This window comes from Leucoraja erinacea, unplaced genomic scaffold, assembly GCF_028641065.1.
Source record: "Leucoraja erinacea ecotype New England unplaced genomic scaffold, Leri_hhj_1 Leri_69S, whole genome shotgun sequence".
Lineage (NCBI taxonomy): Eukaryota > Metazoa > Chordata > Chondrichthyes > Rajiformes > Rajidae > Leucoraja > Leucoraja erinaceus.
The window spans coordinates 179,662-194,661 of record NW_026576619.1 but is presented as its reverse complement, the minus strand read 5'-3'; the positions used below and the strand labels follow the sequence as shown (position 1 = coordinate 194,661).

General features: G+C 59.8%; 2 protein-coding genes across 6 annotated transcripts in view; one reads left to right on the top strand and one right to left on the bottom strand.

The window, feature by feature from the left end:
• LOC129694523 (semaphorin-4B-like) overlaps positions 1-15,000 on the top strand; it is a 37,231-nt gene that overhangs the window by 20,971 nt on the left and 1,260 nt on the right. For 2 of the 5 annotated variants that reach the window (XM_055631239.1, XM_055631240.1), the window contains exons 3-12: positions 2,808-2,919; positions 5,760-5,936; positions 6,881-6,988; positions 10,044-10,252; positions 10,560-10,721; positions 10,995-11,057; positions 11,335-11,433; positions 12,391-12,502; positions 13,144-13,260; positions 13,983-14,116. In XM_055631239.1, the coding sequence (XP_055487214.1) occupies positions 10,707-10,721; positions 10,995-11,057; positions 11,335-11,433; positions 12,391-12,502; positions 13,144-13,260; positions 13,983-14,116 (540 nt within the window). In that variant the 5' untranslated portion in view covers positions 2,808-2,919; positions 5,760-5,936; positions 6,881-6,988; positions 10,044-10,252; positions 10,560-10,706. The remainder of the gene's footprint in view (positions 1-2,807; positions 2,920-5,759; positions 5,937-6,880; positions 6,989-10,043; positions 10,253-10,559; positions 10,722-10,994; positions 11,058-11,334; positions 11,434-12,390; positions 12,503-13,143; positions 13,261-13,982; positions 14,117-15,000) is intronic. The other 3 variants (XM_055631244.1, XM_055631242.1, XM_055631243.1) reach the window with 3 other exon arrangements.
• On the bottom strand, positions 524-2,392 carry LOC129694522 (leucine-rich repeat and immunoglobulin-like domain-containing nogo receptor-interacting protein 3). The gene has a single exon (XM_055631238.1). It carries the CDS (start codon positions 2,290-2,292, stop codon positions 547-549), a length of 1,746 nt encoding a protein of 581 aa, XP_055487213.1. The 5' UTR covers positions 2,293-2,392; the 3' UTR covers positions 524-546.

Sequence of the window (15,000 nt, the reverse complement as noted above, 5' to 3'; positions counted from 1 at the left end):
AGCTTTGAAACTGTGTATCTGTGTGGACGCACATGGACCCCCAGCCCAGCCCCCAAACCACAAAGAAGCCCCCACACCCCACTCCCCCTGCTCCACGGAACCTCCAATCCCCCCAGCCCATGCCCCCACCCCCACCCCAGAGACCACCCCCCATCCCACTCCCCCAGCCCCATGAAACCTCCACTCCCCTCCAGCCCATGCCCCCCCACCCCACCCCCACCCCAGAGACCACCCCCACCCCACTCCACCCAGCCCCATGAAACCTCCACTCCCCCACAGCCCATGCCCCCACCCCCCCCCCCACCCCAGAGACCACCCCCCATCCCACTCCCCCAGCCCCATGAAACCTCCAATCCCCCCAGCCCATGCCCCCACCCCAGAGACCACCCCCCACCCCACTCCCCCAGCCTCACGAAACCTCCGCTCCCTCCAGCCCATGCCTTGCCCCCTCCCCAGTACAAGAAGCACCCCCCCCCCCAGTCCCCAGCCCCAGGGAACCCGTGCCCCCCCCCCCCCCCCCTGCCCTGCTTGGCCATGTGCGACTGCTCACAGCATCTTGGTTGTGTACTTGATTGCCTCTGACTGTGTGTCGCTGTTGCTGGGGTTCCTCAGCACCTCCACGCTGCTGTTGCGTTTGACGGGTCCCTGCCACCGGCTCCACACCAGCAGCATGGTGAAACACAGGCCCGTCACGCCCAGGAAACAGGCCAAGCCCAGGCTCATCACCACCCACAGGGCCTGGGGCCCGAGGACAGGGCTGGAACCTGGGCCCGTCCACACCAGCAGGCGGGTGGGGGTAGAGTGGGTGCCGGCTGCATTGGAAGCAGTGCAGACGTAGACACCGGCGTCCCAGGCCTGGGCTAGACGTACCTGGAGTGAACCGTCTGGCAGCACCCGCAGCCGGCTGGCATCCCCGGGGCCCAGCTGGCTGCCGGCGGGGGTGGTCCAGCTTACCGTGGGCCTGGGCTCACCCTGGGCCTGGCACGGCAGGCTCACAGTCTGCCCTTCACCCACCGTCACCACCCCGGACTCCGCTCGCACTGTCGGCTTAGTGCAGGCCGACAGCCCAGCCCCCCGGCCCGACCCCAGCTCTGCCAACTCCCTGCCCCTTAGATCCCCAGGGCCCGCACACACCGTGGGGCCCGGCCCCCACTCCAGCCCCCTGCCCCGGCCCACTGCCCACGCCAGCCGGCAGTCACATGCCAGAGGGTTGGATGCCAGGCCCAGCCATGCCAGGCCGCCCACCGATGGCAAGGCACCCGCCTCTAGGGTAGCCAACCGGTTACCCGTCAAGTCCAGCAGCCTCAAGCTGCCCAGGCTATGCAAGGCCCCGGTCTGGATGTGGGAGAGGAGGCCTCCCACCAACCGTAGCTCAGCCAGCCTGTGTAGGCCCGGCAAGGCACCGCCAGCCATGGAGGCCACGGGGTTGTGGGACAGGTCCAGGCTGCGCAGGTAGACCAGGTGTGCCAAGGCCTCACCTGGCACACGGCTCAGATTGCAGCGGGTGATGGCCAGGGTGGTCAGGTTGAGGCCTGCCAGGGCATCCTGGTGCAGAGACTCCAGCCTCCGCCAGCTCTCCACCCGCAGCTCTCTCAGCCTAGCCAGGCCCGGGAAGGAGTCGCCGGCCAGCGAGATGGTGCCCAGCCCCAACACCCTCAGCGTCTCCAGTCCGGGCAGGCGGGAGAGGGCGGCAGAGGGTAAGGTGCCCGTCTCAGCCTGGGTCAAGGACAGGTGGTGCAGCCCCACCAGCCCCTCAAAGGCCCTGGCACCCACATATACCAGCTCCTCACCCAGATCCAAGCTCCCAAGGTTGTCCAGCCCCTGGAACGTGTCGTCCAGCAGGAGAAGCAGAGGGTTGCGGCTGAGACCCAGAGTGGTGAGGTTGGCCATGGATGCCAAGGTGCCGGGCCAGATAGTCTTCAGCCTGTTCCCGTCTAGATGTAGAATCTGCAGTCGGCCCAGGCTGGACAGGGCCCCGGGCTCCATGTTGGATACAAGGTTGTCCCTCAGGTCCAATTCCAGCAGCTCGCTGAGGTTCGCCAAGGCTCCGCGCCCGGCCAACTCGATGAGATTCCCGCTGAGATCCAGCATCCTGGTCGCCGGGGGCAACCACCCGGGTATAGCGGGCAGCTCTCTGCCTCGACACGACACTGTCCCGTTCCCCCACCCGCACTCACAGGAGGGGGGGCAGTCCTGAGAGACCCCGCGCGCACACACACACGCCAAGAGAACCAGGGACAGGGCGGTGCCAGGCAGTAGCATCATGGCCTGGAAACAAAGAGAGCACAGCATAAAGGGGGCACGTCATTCAAATGCCCCTGCCTTGTCATACCCTCTAATACCCACTCCTCCCAATCCCCATGTACAGTGCAGTGCGTGTGTGTATCTCCATCAGCCCTCTGAGTCTGTACCCACCAGCGGTTCCCATTACACTAGCACACACTAGGGACAATTAACCTACAAACATGTACGTATTTGGAGTGTGGGAGGAAACCTGAGCACCCTGGGGAAACCCCACGTTGTCACGGGGAGAACGTGCAAACTCCGTACAGACAGCACTCGGAGTCAGGATGGAACCACTCCGAATGAATGTCTGATAACTCGTTGGACTTATAACATGCAGATACTATTGCAACGTTTAAACAACATTTAGACAGGTACATGGATAGGATATGACTAGTGGAGATGGGACATGTTGGTCAGAATGGGCAGGATGGGTGAAGGGCCTGTTTCCATGCTGTAAGACTCTATGACTGTGATTTTTGTTCTCCATTGACATTCTTGTGACTCTTCTCTGTACTCTGCAGCTTGATGGCATCCTTCCTACAGCTGGGTGATCAGTACACATGATACTGCAACGCTTTGTACAGTTCTCGCACGGTGTCCCATCTCCTGCACTCAAGACCCTGACCAATGAAGGTAAGCACGCCAAACACTTCCTCCCAACCTGGGCTACCTGTGCCGTCACTTCCAGAGAACCTGTAGCCTGTTCTGGGTCTCTGTGTTGTACAACACACTGCAGAGCCCCTCATATTTACATGTCCTGCCCTGGTTTAACTTCTCGAAATGCCATTCAGCATTCTTGTCTGAGTTAAACTCCATCTGCCATTCCTTGGCCCACTTTCTCACTTGGTCTAGATGCTGCTGTAATTCTCAGCAACTTCCTTCACTAATCATAAGCCCATTGGTGTACAAACTCATGAGAGGAATCGATCGCGTAGACATAGAGTCTCTTGCCCAGAGTAACAAAATCGAGAACCAGTCAACATAAGTGTACGGTGAAGAGGTAACTTTAGTGGATATATGGAATAAGTGGGTATATGGAGGTAGTTGAGGCAGGGACTATTGAAATGTTCAAGAAACATTTAGATACGTACATGGATAGGACGGCTTTGGAGGGATTATGGGCCAAATGCAGGCAGGTGGGACTAGTATAGATGGGACATGTTGGCCAGTGTGGACAAGTTGGGCTGAAGGGCCTGTTTCCGTGCTGGATCACTCTATGACTCTGTCCCCCTGCCACACCGCGTCCACCCTTTCCTCACCATTTAATTGTCTTTAATACCCAGCAGATGTTTCTAATGGCTAGCATGGGCCTGATGGGTTGAATGTCCTGATTCGGAGGTTCAGTCAGCTTCGGAAGAGGAATGGGAAATCCTCAGTTAGTCCCTCACCTCAGACCAGTGGTAAATTACACTCTCCGCTCAACTAACCTGAGAACACAGAGACCCTCTGGATGACAGCTCCACCGCCACAAGTCCAGCCTCAGCCCAGTAACAAGGAGACCCTCTGGATGACAGCTCCACCGCCACAAGTCCAGCCTCAGCCCAGTAACAAGGAGACCTTCTGGATGACACCTCCACCGCCACAAGTCCAGCCTCAGCCCAGTATCTTCACCGCCGGCTGTAATCGACGAAACGGCTGAAGTCCTTTCTATTTCAGTCCCAACTTTGGATATTTCAGGGCCAAGCCGTCGAAGTTTCACAGACAGTTTCTGGGAAACTCTGCTGAGAGAAGGAGGTGGGGGGGGGGGGGGTCTCTCCTAAACCCTGCCAAGTCCTCTGTGAGAATGGACAGCGTCGCAGTGGCCGTGACGACTGGTCCCTTGTCACACTTCAGATCAGCGTGACGCTGTTTAGGAAAGACAAACAGGGAGGGAGAGAGAGAGCGGGAGGGAGGGAGGGAGGGAAGGAGGCAGTGCCAACAGACTCAAGAGGCCACAGGGACCGTCTTCAGTCAGCACTGTGTTCTCACAGTCAGATTGTCGCTGTTCTCTGGAGTTGGTCACAGTTCATGCCGGCCATGGGATGGGTGGACAGTGGACACCTCTGTCCTCGTCCACGGCCACGACCCCTCCTTCCTTCCTTCCTTCCCGTGGGTCAGCTGGGAGCTGCCCTGACAGCTTGAGGCAGCTGCACCCATTTATACACTGGCATCCCAAGAATCTGACCTCAGGCCCTGTTCCTGGGACACCAACACAAGATGTTTACGGGGCAGAGACCAGGGCCCTCCCCCAGAGCCTTGAGCCGGGACTGGGGGGAGGGGAGAGGAGGGCAGTCGCAGCCTCAAGCACCAGAGTCTCTTGCCAACGTTGCATGCACTGGACCATGTCCTGGACTGCACTCAGATTCCAGGCTGTGTCTCATAGAGAGATAACTCTCACACAAGCACCGCACTCAAGCAATGGCGGGGGTAGGGTGGCAGTGGGGGAGGGGAAGAGAGGGAGGGGCAGTGGGGGTGGGGCAGTGGGGGTGGGGCAGTGGGGGAGGGGCAGTGGGGGTGGGGCAGTGGGGGTGGGGCAAAGCGAGGCAGGCAGTGAGGGTGGGGCAGTGGGGGAGGGGCAGTGGGGGAGGGAGGGGCAGTGGGGGTGGGGCAGTGGGGGAGGGGAAGAGAGGGGAGGGGCAGTGGGGGTGGGGCAGTGGGGCAGGGGAAGAGAGGGAGGGGCAGTGGGGGAGGGCAGTGGGGGAGGGGAGGGGCAGTGGGGGTGGGGCAGTGGGGGAGGGGCAGTGGGGTGGGGCAGTGGGGGTGGGGCTGTGGGGCAGTGGGGGATGGGGCAGTGGGGGTGGGGCAGTGGGGGGCAGGGGGGGTGGGGCAGGTGGGGGTGGGGCAAAGTGAGGCACTGCAGTGAGGGTGGGGCTGTGAGGTGGTGGCAAAGCGGGCAGGGCAGGGGTGAGGGAATGCCACACTGGGGGGGGGCGGGGGGGGGGAGGGGCAGGGGTGGGGAATGCAACATTGGGGGGCAGGGCAGTGGTGGTGGGCAGTGAGGGTGGGGCTGTGGGGGAGGGGCAGTGGGGGAGGGGCAGGGTGAGGTAATGCAACATTGGGGGTGGGCAGTGGTGGTGGGGCAGTGTGGTGGTGGGGCAAAGCGAGGCAGGCAGTGAGGGTGGGGCTGTGGGGAAGGGCGCAGGTGGGGAAGGGGCAGTGTGAGGGAATGCAACACTGGGGGAGGGGCGTGGTGAGGGAGGGCAACATTGGGGGAGGGGCAGTGGGGGAGGGGCAGGGTGAGGGAATGCAACATTGGGGGAGAGACAACAGGAACAGCAGATGCTGGAATCTTGAGCACAACACGAAGTACTTACAGGAATTGCCGGGCTAGACAGCACCTGTGAAGAGAATGGACAGACGACACTTTGGGTCAGGATTGAAGAAACATTGTCTGTCCATTCCTTCCATGGATGCTGCATGAGCTGCTGTGTTACTCAGGCACCGTGTGTTCTGCCTAATTCACAAGAAACAATGTCTTTGGATTGGTGTCACAGAGTCAGTCACGGTGGTGCAGCGGTAGAGTTGCGGCCTTACAGCGAATGCAGCGCCAGAGACCAGGGTTCCATCCCGACTACGGGTGCTGTCTGCACGGAGTTTTCACGTTCTCCCTATGACCTTCGTGGGTTTTCGCCAAGATCTTCTGTTTCTTCCCACACTCCAAAGACGTGCAGGTATGTAGGTTAATTGGCTAGGCAAATGTAAAACTGTTCCTAGTGTGTGTAGGGTAATGTTAATGTGCGGGGACCAATGGGTCCCACTTAGTCTAGTACTAAACTAAACGTAATTCTGCATTGAAACAGGCCCTTTGGCCCACCTCATCCATGATGCCCCATCTACAGTATGCTAGTGGCTTCTGCCTGTGTTGGGCCCATATCCCTCTAAACCTTTCCCATCACACGGGAGGACTGGTCCCCCTACGCAATATTCCACCTCTCCACCAATTCCAATATTGGTGGCCAGTGTGGGGGGCTTTCTGGAGCGCAAATATGGGTGTTGTGGGCTGAAGGGACTGGTTTCCAGAGGGCTAGTATGGACATTGTGGGCAAAATGGATCCTTGGGCTGGCGGCTCAGTCACTCAAGCCTGTTGTGCTGGCAGCTCACTCACTCATGGCTGGTGTGCTGGCAGTTGACTCACGGCTATTCCTAGAAGTTCCACTTCAAGCAGGGTGCAAGGCCACAAAATCTAAGTTCATACTACTTCAACAGGGTGCATGGCCACTAAGGACAGCGAGTCATGACCTCTCCCTCCTCCATCTTGCAGAGATTGAGCCACGCCCACACTTCTGGGTTTTATAGTCCCTCCCCCCTCTCACCAGATGAGGCGTGGCCTTCATGGCGTGATTGACAGGAGAGTGAATCTCAACCTTTTTTAAACACTAATAACTCTTTTATTTTTCGTCGATGGGAAAAATCCTCGGCACCTGATGAGCAGAAGGGCCAAAAATCACACCCACCATGCACCCACCACTGATGCAGAGACCCCCACGTCCCACCGAGACGGCCTGAGTGTGCCCCTATTGGGCCGGACGGTATAAGCTGCCAGCCACTAATTCCCTGGAGAAGGTTGAGGCTGTGTAAAAGTAAATCCCTAATCTTCTTTCCTGTGTGATGCAGAGCCGGTCTCCCTGAAGGTTTGGGGGCTGGGAACGTACGTGCCAGCCCTGAGGTCGCTCTGCTCGCTGTGGGGTGATGGGCCGGCCCACCCCATACCCTGCACTCCAGGTGAGACGTGGCTCCTTCCTGCCTCCCCGTCCCCTCCCCTCACCTGCTCCTGTCTGGTCTCATACTCTGTACAGCCCAGACGATCGCCACAGAGCAGAGCGATGCACGAGTAGGTAGAGATGGTGGTAGACGTTACACTCCATAGATACAGTGTGGAAACAGACCCTTCAGCCCATCAAATCTGCGCTGACCAGCGATCACCCCGTACACTGGCGACAAACCAGGGACAATTTACAATTTACAGATGCCAATTAACCTACAAACCTGTACGTCTTTGTGTGTGGGAGGAAACGGGATCACGCTGTCTGTGTCTGTGTGTGTGTGTGTCTGTGTCTGTGTCTGCGTCTGTGTCTGTGTGTGTGGTTGTGTGTCAGTCTGTGTATATCTGTTTGTTTGTGTCTGTGTGTGTGTCTGTGTGTGTGTCTGCGTCTGTGTGTGTGTGTGTGTCTGTGTGTGTGTCTGCGTCTGTGTGTGTGTGTGTCTGTGTGTGTGTGTGTGTGTGTGTCTGTGTGTGTGGTTGTGTGTCTGTCAGTCTGTGTATATGTTTGTTTGTGTCTGTATGTTTGGCTTTGTGTATGTGTGTGTGTGTGTGTGTGAGTGTGTCTATGTCTTTATATATGTGTGTACACAGACTGCAACTGCCCACAAACCACATCCCCTTGTGCATTCAGTTCCTGTTTTCACGGCTCTAAGACTCTTACCAGTCTCACCACTTCCAGGAACTGGCCCCATCCTTTGTAACCATCTCCCTGTCCAAATCACAAATCGAGCAAACAGGGTGACACCTTTACCCCTGTTTCACCCCCCACCCTTCCCCTCCACCCATACCCCAGCCCCTCCACCCCCACCCCGTCCCCCCCACCCCCACCCATACCCCGCCCCCCCACCCCGCTCCCCCCACCCCGTCCCCCCCCCCCCCACCCATACCCCCCCCCCCCCCACCCCGTCCCCCCCACCCCCACCCATACCCCGTCCCCTCCACCCCCCCCCCGTCCCCTCCCCCCCACCCCGTCCCCTCCACCCATACCCCAGCCCCTCCACCCCCCCACCCCGTCCCCTCCACCCCCCACCCCGTCCCCGTCCCCCCCCCCCCCCGTCCCCTCCACCTCCCACCCCCACCCCGTCCCCTCCACCCCCACCCCGTCCCCTCCACCCCCCACCCCGTCCCCTCCACCCCCACCCCGTCCCCTCCACCCCCACCCCGTCCCCTCCACCCCCCCCCCGTCCCCTCCACCCCCACCCCGTCCCCCCAACCCCCCCCCCCCCCCGTCCCCTCCACCCCCACCCCGTCCCCTCCACCCCCCCATCCCCTCCACCCCCACCCCGTCCCCCCCACCCCCCCCCGTCCCCTCCACCCCCACCCCGTCCCCTCCCACTAAATAACCCCCATCCCCCCACCACCCATCCCCTCCACCCCCACCCCGTCCCCTCCCCCCCACCCCCACCCCGTCCCCTCCACCCCCACCCCCCGTCCCTCCACCCATACCCCGTCCCCCTCCACCCCCACCCCGTCCCCTCCACCCATACCCCAGCCCCGTCACCCCCACCCCGTCCCCCCCCACCCCCACCCCGTCCCCTCCACCCCCACCCCGTCCCCCCCACCCCCCTCCCCCCGTCCCCCCCACCCATACCCCGTCCCCCCCACTCCACCCCACCCCCGTCCCCCCCCACCCCATCCCCCCCCACCCATACCCCGTCCCCTCCACCCCCACCCATACCCCGTCCCCTCCACCCATACCCCGTCCCCCCCAACCCCCCACCCCCGTCCCCCCCACCCATACCCCGTCCCCTCCACCCATACCCCGTCCCCTCCACCCCCACCCCGTCCCCCCCCTCCACCCCCCCCGTCCCCTCCACACCCACCCCCGTCCCCCCCACCCCATACCCCAGTCTCCGGCTTTACACGTCATCTCTTACCTGACATTCTTTTGCCTCCTTTTCACCTCCAGTCTTTGTCACCCCCCCCCTCATCTCTATCCACCTATCACTTGCAAGGCTTTGTCCCACCCCACCTCTCTTTTCCTGCTTTCTCCCCCCCCCCCCCCCCACCCCCCGCTACTCCATCAGTCCGTAGAAGGGTCCCAACATTAGAGGTGGCATGGTGGCGCAGTGCTACCTCATAGCGCCAGAGACCTGGTTTCCATTCTGACAACGGGTGCTGTCTGTATGGAGTATGAACATTCTCCCTGTGACCACATGGGTTTTCTCCGGGTGCTTCAGTTTCCTCCCACACACCAAAGGCGGACAGGTTTGTAGATTGATTGGTTTCAGTAAAGGTTGTAAATTGTTCCTAGTATATAGAATAGTGTTGAGGTACGAGGTGATCACTGGTCTGCGTGGACTCAGTGGGCTGAAGGGCCTGTTTCAGCATGGTATCTACAAAGTCTAAAGGTCTAACCTGAAACGATGTCTGACTATTTGCCTCCTCGGATGCTGCCTGCCCTATTGAGTTCCTCCAGCACTTTGTGTTTTGCTCAAGATTGCAGCAGCTGAAGTTCCTTGTGTCACACACAGACAGGTTGGATGACAGCTGAGGCCAGGTTGCTGGTCAGTACAGGGCTGGAGTGGAACAGATACTGATCCTGACACCCACAATGTGTAGGAGTGTGAGTGTTCGTCACTGTATCTGGCCCTGGGGCAGTGTGTGATGGGGCAGTGTGTGTGGGGCAGTGTGTGATGGGGCAGTGTGTGTGGGGCAGTGTGTGATGGGGGGGGGCAGTGTGTGATGGGGGGGGGGGGTGTGTGATGGGGGGGGCAGTGTGTGATGGGACAGTGTGTGTGGGGCAGTGTGTGATGGGGGGCAGTGTGTGTGGGGCAGTGTGCGATGGGGCAGTGTGTGTGGGGCAGTGTGTGATGGGGGGGGGGGGCAGTGTGTGTGGGGCAGTGTGAGGGAGCTTCACTGTATCTGGCCCTGGGGTAGTGTTTGACGGGATGGTCGAGATGTGGGTTGGTGTTGCCCCAAAGTGGCGGTTTTTACGGTTTCCCACTCAGCAGATTTCTAAGAAAAGCGAAACGTTAAATTTTGAACAAACGTGAAAACAAAATGGTTTTGCAGGTTGATTTGTCCCATGAGTGAGCAGAGGAAGTTGCCTCAGTGGGGCTGCGGTCAGTGTGTGAGCTGCGAGTGAGTTGACAGACGGAGAGCTGCCCCCAGTGCCATGGACATCTGCCTGCACCGCACCCTCCTCACCCTGGCCATGATGGTGACCTCCGTCCCTGCCGACCATCCTACCGAGCCTCGCCCACGGCTTTGCCACGCAGCCGGTGAGTGCTAGCGATCGCCTTGTCCTTGCCCTCTCTCTGCCCCCCCCCCCCCCCCCGCTGTTCCTGGCCCACTCCGGCCACTACCCCCCCCCCCCCCCCCCCCCCCCCCGCTGATCTCTGCTCTCTCTGGCCCCCCCACTGACCCTGGCCCTCTCTGCCCCCCCCGCTGATCCCGGCCCACTCCGGCCCCCCCATTGATCCCGGCCCACTCCGGCCCCCCCATTGATCCCGGCCCACTCCGGCCCCCCCTCCCCCGTTGATCCCGGCCCACTCCGCCCCCCCGCTGACCGCTGCTCTGCCCACACAGGTGACCCGCGGCGCCGGCTGGACCGTTTCTCTGGGGGATAGCGGCGCCAACTACAGCTGCCTGCTGCTGAGCAGCGACGGGCAGCGGCTCTATGTGGGTGGCAGGGACCAGATCCTCTCCCTCCACACGCTGACCTTCAGCAATACAATGGCTGTGGACCAGGCAAGTGGCCGCTAGAGTGGTGTAACCTTGTGGGGGGGGGGGTGTGACCCGGGGTGGGGGGGGGTTGGGGCTGTGGGTGGGGACAGGACTATGGGTGGAGGGGGTGGCTGTGGGGGACTATGGGTGGGGACTGTGGGTGGAGGGGGGCTGTGGGGAGGGGGCTGTGGGGGGAGGGGGCTGTGGGGGGGGGGGTGGGGACGGCAGGAGACACACACACATCAGCCTGTCACCGTCTCCAGATGTAAACACCTGTTTGTCTCGTGACTGTTTCAGATTGACTGGCGGGCGACGGATGCAAAGATCCAGGAGTGTGGGTCCAAGGGCAAGAGCAAGCAGGTACGACAGCAAGGGGCAGCTTTACTTTACTTTACATCATTATTGTCACGGACACTGAGGTACAGTGCAAAGATCCAGTCAGCGGAAAGACAATACACGATTACAAGACACTTAACAACTGGAGTAACTCAGTGGGACCGGCAGCATCTCTGGAGAGAAGGGAAGGGTGATGTTGCTTTGCATTCCTGTATTCCCGACTAGGAATACGCGCTGGTTAACTGCGGCGTGTGGGCAACTGTCCCTGTCAGTAACCATTCCTGTTTCTTCCTCCCTGCAGAGAGACTGTTTTAACTTCATTGTGGCGGTGTTGCCGGTGAACGAGAGCTGCCTGTACGCCTGTGGGACCTACGCCTACAGCCCGACCTGCACCTACATCGTAAGAGACGCCTTGAACCCCCTGTAGACCAATGCACCAACCTGTTCAATAACCTGCCCAGCACATCCAGGCTGCATCTACAAACTAAACATCACTAAACAAACTAAAGATCAGAAACCTGCTCCAAGTAGCCTGTGAAGATCAGAAACTTCCTCCCAGCAGGCTGCGGGGATCAGAAGCTTGCTCCCAGCAGGCTGTGGGGATCAGAAGCTTGCTTCCAGTAGGCTGCGGGGATGGTGACCTTGAACCCAGAAACTACGGGGATGGGGATGTCTCTGTGGGAGCTGTACTGGGATTCCCTATGGGGATGTCTCCCTGTGCTGGGATTCCCTGTGGGGATGGGCATGTCCCTGTGGGGCGTGTGCAGGGATTCCCTGTGGGGATGTCTCCCTGTGCTGGGATCCCCTGTGGGGATGGGCATGTCCCTGTGGGGTGTGTGCTGGGATCCCCTGTGGGGGTGGGCATGTCTCTGTGGGGATGGGCATGTCTCTGTGGGGCGTGTGCAGGGATTCCCTATGGGGATGACTCCTTGTGCTGGGATTCCTTGTGGGGATGGGCATGTCCCTGTGGGGATGGGCATGTCCCTGTGGGGATGGGACATGTCCCTGTGGGGATGGGCATGTCCCTGTGGGGATGGGCATGTCCCTGTGGGGATGGGCATGTCCCTGTGGGGATGGGATGTCATGTCCCCTGTGGGGATGGACATGTCCCTGTGGGGTGTGTGCTGGGATTCCCTGTGGGGATGGGCATGTCCATGTGGGGATGGGACATGTCCCTGTGGGGATGGGCATGTCCCTGTGGGGTGTGTGCTGGGATTCCCTATGGGGATGGGCATGTCCCTGTGGGGATGGGCATGTCCCTGTGGGGATGGGCATGTCCCTGTGGGGGTGGGTGGGGATGGGCATGTCCCTGTGGGGTGTGTGCTGGGATTGCTGACACCAGGTCCTGCTGTTCCAGGATACCCGGACCTTCTTGCTGCGGACAGCTGTGGACGGGCAGCCGCTGACCGAGGACGGCAAGGGCCGTGTGCCCTTTGACCCCGCGCTCAGGTTCACCGCCGCCATGGTCGGTGAGTGAGGCGTCAATGGCACCCTAGGGTGCCCTGTCATGGTTGTGGGTGCGCTGGCCGTGTCTGTGGTGGGGGGGGGGGGGAGGGGGAGTGCTGAAGTGTGGGGCAGTGTCTGTCTGTCCCCAGCTGGGGGTGATCTGCAGCAGTATCAGTGTCTCAGTGATGTGTGTGGGCGGGGGAGTATGTGGGGGGCTGCTGTAGAGGCAGCTTCACTGTGTTGAGCGGGGTATGTGTGGATGGGAGGGTGTGTGGATGGGAGGGTGTGTGATGGGAGGGTGTGTGGGTGGGAGGGTGTGTGGATGGGAGGGTGTGTGATGGGAGGGTGTGTGATGGGAGGGTGTGTGATGGGAGGGTGTGTGATGGGAGGGTGTGTGGGGGGCTGCTGTAGAGGCAGCTTCACTGTGTTGAGCGGGGTGTGTGGATGGGAGGATGTGTGATGGGAGAGTGTGTGGGTGGGAGGGTGTGGGGGGCTGCTGTAGGGGCAGCTTCACTGTGTTGAGTGGGGTGTGAAGAATTACAGTGAGTGGGACAGGTCCCTCTGGGTGTCTGTGATCTGCGAGGCTGAATGTGTGAGTGAGGGGTTTGGGGAGCAGTGGGAATGCAGGAGTGGGACTGAGTGCTTGTCCTGTTTTCTGGTCCAGAGGGAGCATTATACTCAGGAACCAGCGGCAACTTCCTCGGTACGCAGCACGTCATCTCCCGCAGCCTCGGGCACCAGGTTCCCTTGAAGACCGAGACTTCCTTGAGCTGGTTGCAAGGTAGGAACGTCATGCTCTGCAGCGGCACCAATGTGGACAGAGCCCTGAGCACCTCAGGTCAGGGAACCTGCCATGGTATGTGGGGGAGGGGCAGTGTGGGGGAGGGGCAGTGTGGGGGAGGGGCATGTGGGGGAGGGGCAGTGTGGGGGAGGGGCAATGTGGGGGAGGGGCAGTGTGGGGGCAGGGGGGGGGCAGTGTGGGAGGGGGGTGGGGGGGGGGCAGTGTTGGGGAGGGGCAGTGATGATGGGGGGCAGGGAGGGAGGGGCAGGGGGGGTGGTTAGTGTGGGGGAGGGGCAATGTGGATGAGGGACTGTGGGGGGGCAGGTGGAGGGGCAGAGAGAGATGGGGAGGGGCTCCAGGAAGAGAGACTCCAGAACTGCAGATGCTGGAATCTGGAACAAAACACAAGGTACTGAAGAAACAAAGAGAGGGGTAGTATTGTAGGGCCGAACGGTCCCATAATGGACAATTGGTTAGTGAAGGTTGTGTTGGTCAATCTGTGGAGTTCCACCTCAATCAGCTGCGGCAGAGGAAGGCGGTTAGCAGCTGCTTCCTGTGCACTGTGGATATTTTTGGGTTGTCTGAAGAGTTTGCCAAGTCTGTTAATGAACGTTACTGATGTGCTGGTCATGGTTCAGCCTATATGGTCTTGTCAGTCGCCCAAAGAGTCGTAGAATTTTCCTGGTCGCCAAAGAAATTTGACGCCCCCCCCTTTTCCGCAGATCCTTCCTTCGTTGCCTCCACGTTCGTCCCTGAGCAGGACGGTGACAAGGTCTATTTCTTCTTCACGGAGACGAGGAGCCGCTCGGAGTTTCCACAGAGGATGAGGGTCACCCTGGTGGCTCGGGTTTGCAAGGTGGAGTTCATCTGATGTTTGATTCATTCTTGTTTATAAACTACTGAACAAGTCTGATCATTCCAGTACTTTGTAACTGTGATTAATTTGTGACATGAAACAAAAAGCTTCAATCACATTCCTGCCCCTGTGCCTCTGATCCATCTGGGCCCATCAGGTCATAAGGGATAGGAGCAGAATTAGGCCATGCGGCCCATCTAATCTATTCTACCATTCAATCCTATCTCTCCCTCTCAACCCCATTCCCTTGTCTTCTCTCCGTAACTTTGACTCCCGCCCTAATCATGTGACAAGGAGATTTGTGCGCCCTGTGTTCATGGGCCTCTGACAAGGCCAGCACTGACCATCTCTGGTCAGTGGCCGCTCAGTCAAAGAGCCAACCATCCATGTATAGTTGTGGGACACGTCCAGCCCAGGTGCTAGTTTACAAATACAATGCAGACTTGCCGATTATTTCACTCAACACTCTTGGTCAGTCCACCTAGGCCTACATGGTCTCCCAGTTTCCACACATTCCCATTCCCACACTGACCTTTCTGTCCTGGGCCCCTCCTCCACTGTCAGAGTGAGGCCCAGCGCAAATTGGAGGAACAGCACCTCATCTTTCACTTGGGCAGCTTCTGCCCCTAGGTATGAACATGAATTCTCTAACCCCTGCATTTCCAACTCCCACCCAACCCATCCTTGTGTCCCTCTCGTTATCACACCTTCCCCAGCCCACAATGGCCCATTGTGGGCTCCACCCTGCCTGAGCCATCTGGCCTTTACTCACCTCCGGTTAATTTACTCCCTCATCCTCCACCCTGACTTTCAGTCTGAAGAAATGTCCCGACCCGAAACGTCACATCCCTGTTCTCCAAATATACTGCCTGACCTGTGAAATA